The sequence below is a fragment of the Suncus etruscus genome, chromosome 8 (assembly GCF_024139225.1).
Source record: "Suncus etruscus isolate mSunEtr1 chromosome 8, mSunEtr1.pri.cur, whole genome shotgun sequence".
Lineage (NCBI taxonomy): Eukaryota > Metazoa > Chordata > Mammalia > Eulipotyphla > Soricidae > Suncus > Suncus etruscus.
Window position 1 is genome coordinate 16,663,357 of NC_064855.1, and position 10,236 is coordinate 16,673,592.

General features: G+C 49.2%; 1 protein-coding gene across 1 annotated transcript; it reads left to right on the forward strand.

Annotated features, from left to right (window-relative positions):
• The first annotated feature begins 1,165 nt into the window (after window positions 1-1,165).
• ZPR1 (ZPR1 zinc finger) lies at window positions 1,166-9,753 on the forward strand. Its single transcript, XM_049778171.1, has 14 exons — window positions 1,166-1,342; window positions 1,486-1,647; window positions 2,201-2,291; window positions 2,614-2,684; window positions 3,308-3,394; window positions 3,539-3,661; window positions 4,177-4,224; window positions 4,404-4,470; window positions 4,807-4,877; window positions 6,217-6,306; window positions 6,748-6,858; window positions 7,427-7,513; window positions 8,825-8,890; window positions 9,458-9,753. The coding sequence occupies exons 1-14, from the start codon at window positions 1,169-1,171 to the stop codon at window positions 9,590-9,592; spliced, it is 1,383 nt and encodes a 460-aa protein (XP_049634128.1). The 5' UTR covers window positions 1,166-1,168; the 3' UTR covers window positions 9,593-9,753.
• The last annotated feature ends 483 nt before the right edge of the window (window positions 9,754-10,236 follow it).

Sequence of the window (10,236 nt, forward strand, 5' to 3'; positions counted from 1 at the left end):
TTGGAGTTTAAATATAGACCAGCCATCCACAAAGCGTTCACTTCAGTACACTGATCTCTATTTCCAAATCAAGATTCCCAAAGGCTTAACTTCCCATCTCCAGGCATCTTCACTCCTCCTAGATAACCTGGGGACTCTTGAAACTGAGTGAAGTCAGGTCAAGAGGCAGGAAGGAAAATGAGAACACACCCCATTCCCTTAGGAATGTCCTATCCTGGCACAGTGTCCTGTGTTGGGGACTTCAGCACTTGCCCACTCTGCTAATGGACCCATGAGAATCTGGATTCAGCATACAGGCATACAGGCTGACCCTCTTCCCTGACACCCTGAATTTAGCAACAGAACTGAGCTGAGAAAGATGGTGCTAGAAAAGAAGATCAAGCCAGCTGCCCAGGGGTGTTTGTGTTGTCAGGAACTAGGAAAAGTGAGTCAACTGGGATTGAATACAGGGGTGGAGAGAACCACCTCTGTGTGTGTATTAGAGATTGGAATTTGGGCAGTTTTGAGGAATTTAGGAAGAGTGAATCAACTGGGGTTGAATACAGGGGTGGGGAGAACCACAGTGAATGTGTATTGCAGGCTGGAATTTGGGCAGTTGTTTCCAAGGACAGGACAGGGAATGGGAACTGAAAGATGGAAGATTTGACAGGGGAATCTGGAGGCAACAATGTCAAGCTCAGAAGCAGGTGGAAACAAAAGCTCAAGCCAGGCTCCTGGGCCACAAATCAGGCTCTTGCAGATGGACTCCTGGACCAGTGGTAAGAGCTCTGTGCTATGGCGATGCACATAGAAAACTATCTTGGGTCACAAAAAAAAGAGAGACTTCCTGGCGGAAGTGACGTCAGAATCGAGGTGGGCGGGCGCAAAGGGAAGAAGCATTGACCGTTTGCATCATCTCATCCCGGGCTGGTACCAAACCCTGCGCAGGAACCGCTGCCTTTTAAGGAGGGGGCGTGTCCGGTAGCGAACGGAAGTGACGCAGGATCGTACCGGAAGCCGGAAGCGAACGAGGGGAGCCGGAGCCACGTGTGTGGCTGCTAGGGCGGCCGTCGGATGTGACGCAAATTGAGCGCGCGAGATAACGGAAACCTGCTAGGGCGGCTGGCGGAAGTGGCTCAAAACGTACGCGCCGGAAGTGGGGGAGCCAGAAGCCTTGCGCGTTGCTGCCATGGCGGCCAGCGAGGCAGTAGATCCTGGACTCCCGGGGATTCCAACGGGCCCGGCGCCCCCCGGGAGCGCCCCGGCTCCCCTCAAGAAGAACTTCTTCCAGCCCATCAACGCCGAGGACGAGGAGCAGCAGCCCACCGAGATCGAGTCTCTGTGCATGAACTGTTACAACAATGTGAGCCTGGGGCGAGGCCTACGTGGTTGGGAGAATGGGGCGACCCCCTACCTTAGGGCCTGGTGGAGGGATGGGAGGAAAGACACCCCGGAGGACAACCAGGCGGGCTCCTGGGCTTTCATGTTTCTCCTCCTTTTCCTCAGGGCACAACTCGTCTCCTACTCACCAAGGTCCCATTCTTCCGAGAAATCATCGTGAGCTCCTTTTCCTGCGAGCACTGTGGCTGGAGCAACACGGAGATCCAGTCGGCGGGCAAGATCCAGGACCAGGGAGTATGCTACACTCTGACTGTCAACAGCCAGGAGGTGAGGGCGGCCCCGAACTGGATGGACATCAGCTCTCCCCATACAGGTTTGGCTGGAGCTGGAATGAAAAGCGGGCATGTCCGAAGTCTCAGTTTCCAGCCCTTGTAAGATAGTTTGGGTGCTGTTCATCTGCCCCGTGGAGACAGGATGGGTGAAAGCGCTGTGTATAGTGTGAGAGGTGATATCTACCATAAGAACCTGGTTGTTAAGCATTATGGCAACAAGGGTCTGGAGAGATGCTACAGTGCTGGTCTTTCATATCCTCTGACCTGGGTTCGATTTCTAACCTGGGTAACCATCTGGAGTGATCACTGAGTGTAGAGCCAGTAGGGAGCCCTGAGTATCATCAGATGTGTCCCAAAAATTAAAAGAAAAAAGAATGCTGGCTCACATCGTTTCTGTGTATCTGCTGAAGAGAGGAAGAAATATTCAGGCTGAGGTCTGATGGAGCGGGTGGCCTGCAAACAGCTTTTAGAAGAGAAGCTCTACTGCCAGCCTCTGGACAGAATGAAAGTTATTTTGTTTTTTGGTTTGTTTGTTTTTTTCTGCCCAGGACATGAACAGAGAAGTAGTGAAGACTGATTCAGCCACTGCAAGGATCCCTGAACTGGATTTTGAAATTCCTGCCTTTAGCCAGAAGGGAGGTAGGAGCTGGGTACTTGAACTATTGAAACATCTTACTTTTTTGAAGCATCTCTGCTGGCTTTATGTGTAGGTTAGGCTGTGGTCATTAGCTCTTTATTGGTGTAGTATAAAGAGGGAAGCCTGGCTCAGCTATGGAGTGTGAGTCTGTGATGCACAGAGTATTGGCATCCCTGTTATTAAAACTGGCTGAGAGCTGGCTTCCGATCACCTTGTTTCGTGAATGAGGACGTTAGGATGTAGAGAGATCAAGTTGGCTGGCTAGGCTAAGATGAGCTCTTGAGGGCTGCTTCCTGTCTCATCTGACTTCTGTTTCCCTGCCAGCTCTGACCACTGTTGAGGGAATAATCAGCCGTGCTATCTCGGGCCTGGAGCAGGATCAACCCCTTCGGAGGGTGAGCTGGGGATTTTTGAGTGTAGCAGCTCAGGGAATAATGGCTTGTGGGTGATTGAGTGGTTCAGGCTTCCCATGTTAGGCTAGCTGTCTCAGTAGAGGGAGAACTCTTTGGGAATTATATGGCTATTCTTTATCTTCTGCTGTTTTTTCAACTTCCTTCTCCCAGCATAGATAAAGGCCTCTGAAGAACCTTTTCTAGTTTTTTTTCTTCCATGGGGCCATATCCTCTGGTGCTGAGAGTTGAACCTGGGACTCCTATATTCAAAGCATGCTTCCAGGACATGGCGCTAGCTCCCTGTCCCCATCTGCTGCATTTTCTAGTGAAATCTCAATCTTTTCCTGGGGCTGGAGTGATAGCACAGAGGTAAGGCGTTTGCCTTGCATACGACCAACACAGGAGGACAGACAGTGGTTCGAATCCTGGAGTCCCATATGATCCCCTGTGCCTGCTAGGGGCGATTTCTGAGCACAAAGCCAGGAGTAAGCATTGAATGTCGCTGGGTGTTACCCAAAAAAAAAACCCAAAAACAAAAATCCCTTTTCTTACTCCCACAGAGAAGGTGTTAGCATCTTTGGCATGAGGAGCACAAGGGCTGATACTTTGAACATTGTTCATTGCAGGCAAAGGAAGCAGCCATCGCAGAAAGTATTGATGAGTTCATTGTCAAATTGAAAGAGCTCAAGCAAGTAAACTCCTCTTTCACTTTGGTGAGTATTGAGGTGCTGAGGATCCTAGGTGTTAGGGTGGAGAATTCATTCAGACATTCAGAGCAATGAGTCTTTGCATGAGTGCTGAGTGCTCTGATTGGGGAGGGATTGTGAGTGATATTTTGCTTTTCCTTTCTCTTCCAGGTCATTGATGATCCTTCAGGGAATAGTTTTGTGGAAAACCCACATGCTCCCCAGAAAGATGCTGCCCTGGTGATCACACACTATAACCGGACTCTACAGCAGGAGGAGATGCTGGGGCTCCAGGTAAGTGAGGAACATTCTGGAATTACCTACCTCGCATCTGGATTGCATGGGAAGAAAGGCATTTGAGGGGCCACTGCCTATGTATCCCTTCTCAACAGGCTTGTTCTTCTCATCTAGCCCCCTGACAGGGACTTAGGAAGGGCACATGTCACACAAAAGGGTGCTAGAGGTCCTGTGTCCTACTTTGTGTTTCCCTTGCTCAGGCTGTGTGTTCAGGTACTCTTTACCTAGGAGGCTGCAACCCTTGAGCCAGTCTGAGCTTTTTTGGAGGGTGGAGAGGCGCACCTGATGGTTCTCAGTGGTTACTTCTGACTCTGAGCTCAGGAATCACTCCTGGTGGACTTAGGGAACCCTATGGGATGTTAAAAATTGAGCCAGAGTTGCCTGCATGTAAAGCAAGTGTCCTCCTTATTGTGTTATCACTCCAACTCCCAGCCCCAGCATTTTCTTGTTGGGCAGGCTGTTGAGGGGCTGCATTGTCAATGCCAACATGATTTGCCTCTCTGTTACTTTAGGCAGAGGCAGCAGGAGAAAGACCAGAAGAGGAAGACCTCCGAAATGAAGTGAGTCCTGCATCCATCACCATGGAGCAAGGAGCATGCTATGGGGGCTGAGTTCAGTGCTGTTCACTGCCTCTCTTTCTCACCACATGTCTGGGCAGCCACTGGCCTATTCACTGATAGTCTTCAGTCCAAACACTTGGCTCGGGCAGGCTTACACATGTCCTGATGTTATGTTCTAGGTGCTGCAGTTCAGCACAAACTGCCCAGAATGCAACGCTTCAGCTCAGACCAACATGAAGCTAGTGCGTATCCTTTGTGGGGCTGGGCATGATCTATCTGCTGGGTGCACTATCCTGAAGGAAGGTTCCTGGTCCCACTGGAGCGGAGACAGTTGCCTTTGACTGCACCTTGACTTTTGGGTTCAAAGAGAGAATTGGGCTGAGATGCCAAGGCCCCTGGTGGTCATTTGACCCAGAGTGTCCTGGTGTCTTAAGGGTTGTGCCCTTGCCCTCTTGCAGGACTGAGTTACTGAGCTGCCTCTTTGGTCTGTTCCCTATAGCCCTGGCACCCACAGCATAGGACTTATATTTTCAGGGTGGTCTTATTGCCCCTGGAAGCAGATTTCCTTAACTCACCTTCCAGAAATCCCACACTTCAAAGAGGTCATCATCATGGCTACCAACTGCGAGAACTGTGGCCATCGGACCAATGAGGCAGGTGGCACTGTCTTTGGGAATCTGCTCTAGAAGTGGGTGGCATGAGGCCTGGAATTTTTTTTTTTCAGGCCTAGTGGAATGAGGAGCCCTGGAAGAAGGTGGGAATTAGCCTAATGAAGGAGTTAATTTACCCTAATTTGTTTCAGATGCATTAAAGGTTAATGATAAAGGAGGGAAGATAGTTCTTTTTTTGCGGGGGAGGGGGGATACCCAGCAGTGCTCATGGCTTCCTCTTGCCCCTGCACTCAGGGATCACTTCTGGCAGTGCTTGGAAAATATATGGGGTGCCAGGGTACAACTTGGGTTGCTCATGTGCAAGGCAAGTGCCCTCCATGCTTCCCTCCAGTCCCAGGAGGGAAGTTCTTGATCTAGTCTTTAGCGGGGTGGAAACTGAAGATCTATTTTGACAAAGACCTTTCCAGAGCTTTGGAAAATAGAATGTAGGTTGCCATTGCTTGAATATTTTCAAGCTTAGCTGGTTCATTTTTTCTTTTTCAATAATTTTGTGTGCTTATTTTTGGACCATACCTGGTGGTGGATGGTGGTTTCTCCCAATTTTCTGTGCTTAGGACCCTGTATATGCAAAATCCCTTTGGACAGTCTCCTTAGCTCTATGCTGCTTATTTAATTCTTTTTTATTTTTCTAGTTTTTGGGTCATACTCAGCCATGCTCAGGGCTTACTCCTGGTTCTCTGCTCAGGAATCACTCCTGAAGTGGCACAGGGCGATAGGATGCCAGGGATTGAATGGTGTTGACTGCGTGCAGGGCAAATACCATTTTGCTGTGCTATTGCTCTGGCCCTGCTATTCAATTCTTTTTTTGTTTGTTTGTTTGTTTGTTTTGTTTTTTGGGTCACACCCGGCGGTGCTCAGGGGTTCCTCCTGGCTGTCTGCTCAGAAATAGCTCCTGGCAGGCACGGGGGACCATATGGGACACCGGGATTCGAACCAACCACCTTTGGTCCTGGATCAGCTGCTTGCAAGGCAAATGCCTCTGTGCTATCTCTCCGGGCCCTGCTTATTCAATCCTTAAAGCTGATTGATTACAAAGGATCCCACAGAGCCCCTCTTGTCCCAGGAGTCATGTTTTTCCCCGTAGGTAACTTCCAATGCTCTTGGCTCCATTTTGGCAGCCAGCTGGTACTGGGTCCTCTGCTGATCACTGTCAGTGATTAGAGTCAGACCATTGTGGCACTAGTGCTGTAGGAGCCTCTGTCTTTGGAGGCGGCTAGTGGCCAAAGAGACTGAAGGTTTGAACCTACCTATTGGTGTCTCTAATACTAGGTTTGCGTGGCAGGGTTGTCTCTGCTGCAGACTGATCATGTTTCCTGTACAGGTGAAATCAGGAGGCGCAGTGGAACCCTTGGGGACAAAGATCACCCTACACATTACAGACCCCTCAGATATGACCCGGGACCTCCTCAAGGTACCTCACAGGAAGACGACTGACCTCATAAGAGCATCATTCTAGTGCCCAGGGAGGGTCCCCCACTTTCCCAGCTGGGATGTCCCTGAGTACCACTAATCTTTGTAGGAGGTGCAGAGTTGGAGGCCCCTTTAAACTCTGTGGTTTTTGTCGTAACCCCTACACTTCCTAATCTTTGGAATATACTATAGTTTGCCCTCCACTATTATCTCCCACCCTACCCCCAGTGTCCAGAAGGGTACTTTCCCTTGGCCCTCTGCTGGCCTGATCCCTGGAGTCCTGACTTAACCAGCTTGTGCCTTCTGGTGCCATCCCCCTGGTCCTCATGAGGAGGAGTCTGGCTCAGCTGCCAGATGGTTACCAGTGGGACTCCCTTGTGAGGCTCTGTCAGGCCCTCAGTGGGGTCTGGACTCAGACCAACTTTGACCTCTCATCTCTCAGTCTGAAACATGTAGAGTGGAGATCCCAGAGCTGGAATTCGAACTGGGCATGGCTGTCCTCGGGGGCAAGTTCACTACACTGGAGGGGCTGCTGAAGGACATCCAGGAACTGGTGAGGCCCCAAGGGCAGGGCAGGGTAGGGTAGGGTAGGGTAGGGCAAGGTGTGGGACAGGCTGCTGCCTCCAGACACTTGGGGTCTGAGCGCTGCTAACTAATGGTCAGAGGGTCCTTTGCCTTGAAGCTGAGACTTTAGGTGTTTTGAGCTGTGGAAATAAGTTTAAGGAATAAAGTGAGTGAAAGTTCTCTGGGATGGACAATGTGGCTATTTTATGGTTTGGGGGAGGTATTTTGTTTCACTGTAAAATGAATGGGGTCACTTCCAGAACTTAAATTTCCCTGCCTTATATGTATGTATGTGCTGACTTTGTCCATGTGTTTATCCTGATGAATTAATTCTCAATTGTTTAGGCATTTTGTTCTTGCTAATTGTGCCTAACTTGCTATTTCTTCAAGCGAACTCCAATCTCACTGCTTACTTGAGCACATTTTGATGGTTTGGTGCCAGTTGGTTGGACAGTGTCTCCCCACCCCACCCTCCACATCTTAAAATAACCAGGTGTGTGGCCAAGTTTCACAGAAATGGAAATAGAGCCTAGCAATTTGGATGCCGTTTATTGCAGGTGACCAAAAATCCTTTCACACTGGGAGACAGCTCCAGTCCAGATCAGACAAAGAAACTGCAGGAGTTTAACCAGAAGTTGGACCAGGTGAGACAGTAAGGTATGGGGGCTTCTGGGAAATCAGGTTCCATACTCATTTCTTTTCACCTTTGAGACATCTGCCTATCAGTTTGTAGGATCTAGGCTCAGAGGGCTCATGTCCTTTGTCTTTTTTTTTTTTTTTTTGCCCGTTTTTTGTTGTTGTTGGAATGTCTTCTGTCTCGAGAAAATAATTGTAAATAAGATTTCTAGAACTGTACTTGTGTGGGAACTTTTGTTTTCTACCATCTTGCTAGATTGATGACCGAGAAGCAAATTCTAGAATAGAAATATTTTTCATCAGCAATTGTACCAGTATCTGCCAAACATCCAACTTGTCTGTGGGCAGTCTGGAGGTATTGAGTCCTATCTTTGATGTGTGTCTAATTCTTTTAGCTTTGTGGCTCTGGTGATAGAAAATTTGGGCATGGGCCTTGGAGTAGGTCAGTTTCCACCCCCCCCTTTTTTTTAGTGGGCACACCTGGCAGTATTTAGGGGCTACCCCACCAGTATTCAGCCCATGCAGTACCAGGGATCACACCCAGGCTTCCTGCATACAAAGCCTGTAGGACTATCTCTGGCCTGTAGATCAATTTACTACCATGCTGTTGAGCATTTTCTGTGGGTTCTTTGGATCTGGAATCTTACACGGCTCCATCCTACACATTTCTTTTGTTTTCTATTAAGAATCACTTTCCCTCTCTTCCCTTTTCTCTGAAACTTCAGTGATTTGAATTTTTCCAATCCTTCTACTGAATATTTTGCAAGGTGGAGGCTGGGCTATCAGTCATGAAGCGGAGTATGGCAGCCTTTGGAGTCTGTGGATGTGTGTTCCTAGCAAGTCCACGTTCACTTAGCTTCGCTTCTTAGCCCTTTCCCTCCAGCCTCCATGGCTTCAATATCTGATGGTGACTCCAAGAAATCTGTGTCATTGAAGGGCAATTGTTGACCCTCCACTGAAAGTAGAAGATAAGATCTGAGTCTTACCACTTTCTTTTGTTTTTGGACCCCACCTGGCAATGCTAAAGGAAAGGGTGGGTTACTTCTTGTACTCAGGAATTACTCCTGGTGGGCTTAGGGGACCATATAGGATGCTGGGGATTGAACAGCAAGCAAGACAAGTGCCCCTTCTGCTGTACTATCTCTGTGGCTTCTTACTTCATTTCCTGAAGGTCTTGGTTGTGCATCTTCTCTGCTTTTGAGTGGCCCCTGTTTTTTGCCACTGTGGGGGGATCCTGCAATGTACCTTGGGTGGGTTCTCCTCTGCCACCTGTCTTAGGAGTTGTGGATGGTTGATCTGTTGTTTTCTATCCCCTGTAGATTGTGGAGGGGACCATGAAGGTCCACTTTATTATGGATGATCCTGCAGGGAACAGCTACTTGCAGGTGAGTGTACCTTCCATGATCTTCCAGGAGACAAAATTATCCAGTCTGTCTTCAATGTGGGTGATTTCCCCTGAAATGAATGGATTGGGCCCTAAATGAACTGTTCTTTAGAAACAATGGCCTCCCCCCATGGGGGGGGGGTTAGGGTGACCTTGGTGTCGCTGATGGTGACTAGTCTGCAGATTTGCTCAAGGAAGGAATAGACATTGAATCTTGTTCAGAGACCAAGATAGGAAAGCTGAATGGCTTGACACAGAGATGGGAGCTGTTGTACCATCTATTGAGCAGTTGGTAGGGGCCCCACAAACTGTTCAAAGTCTCTCCAGCATCAGTACCATTGACAACTTCTTTATAAGAAAGTTTGGATAGAAATGAGTGCTGGCTCTTCTCAGTCCTGCCTGATGCTGCACTGGCTCACTTTGACCCCCTAGCTGCCCACTAGTTGAGCTCTCACACAGGAAATTGGAACCCCTTAGACACTGGAACACACTATTGAGGTCATGGGAACTGGGAGTGGGGTGGATAACAGGGTGACTCAGGCACTGACCCTCCATCCCTGACTGGCAGAACGTGTATGCGCCTGAAAATGACCCTGAGATGAAGGTGGAGCGTTACAAGCGGACATTTGACCAGAACGAGGAGCTGGGCCTCAATGACATGAACACGGAGGGCTACGAGACGGGCCAGACCGCACAGCGGTAGCCATGACCATTCCCAGGCCAGCCACCGGTGCTCAGCCAGCAGGAGGACTTGTCAAATCTGGAGGGATTGGATATGCTGTGCCCCCTTGGCCAGAGCTGGTCCGCAGTGGGACACTGGTCTGAGTCAGGCCCTCAGCATGCATGTTTCACAGAGCGTGATGCAACTGCTTGGGAGGGGGTCCTTGAAAATGCTCTGGAGATTGTGAATCAGACTGGAAAGAAACCAGAAGTGAACTATGGGGGCATGTCATCCTCACTTCATCCCCACCAAGCCCTTTCCCTCCCCACAACACTCTGACCTCTCGGTGACCACTCTGAAGTTGGAGCTCTGCACCTGGAGTTTGAGAGCTGATTGGGTGTATAAGACCTGACTTTCAACAGCACCAGTCTCCGGAAGAGAAGGTGTCTGGGATCTCATTAAAACAACAGCAGCTAGCACTGGCCTATGAATCCATCTGTCCTCATTCTATACTTGCTCCCTGAGTGAAATTTAGCTTGTAAATCATCCAGTGTGGCTACCGGAAGTTGGGGTTGGTGTTAGCACTTATCCCTCTGATAGATGTTTGATTGTGTGCGTCATTGTGTGTGTGTGTGTGTGTGTGTGTGTGTGTGTCAACAGGGTTGTGGCGGCCCTGACAAATGTTA

Excerpts from the sequence above, each read along its gene's own strand:
- ZPR1 (XM_049778171.1), top strand. The coding sequence starts at position 1,169 with ATGGCGGCCAGCGAGGCAGTAGATCCTGGACTCCCGGGGATTCCAACG. Across the intron at positions 2,292-2,613 it reads TGCCTTTAGCCAGAAGGGAG|CTCTGACCACTGTTGAGGGA; the intron begins GTAGGAGCTGGG and ends TTTCCCTGCCAG. Across the intron at positions 8,891-9,457 it reads CAGGGAACAGCTACTTGCAG|AACGTGTATGCGCCTGAAAA; the intron begins GTGAGTGTACCT and ends CCTGACTGGCAG.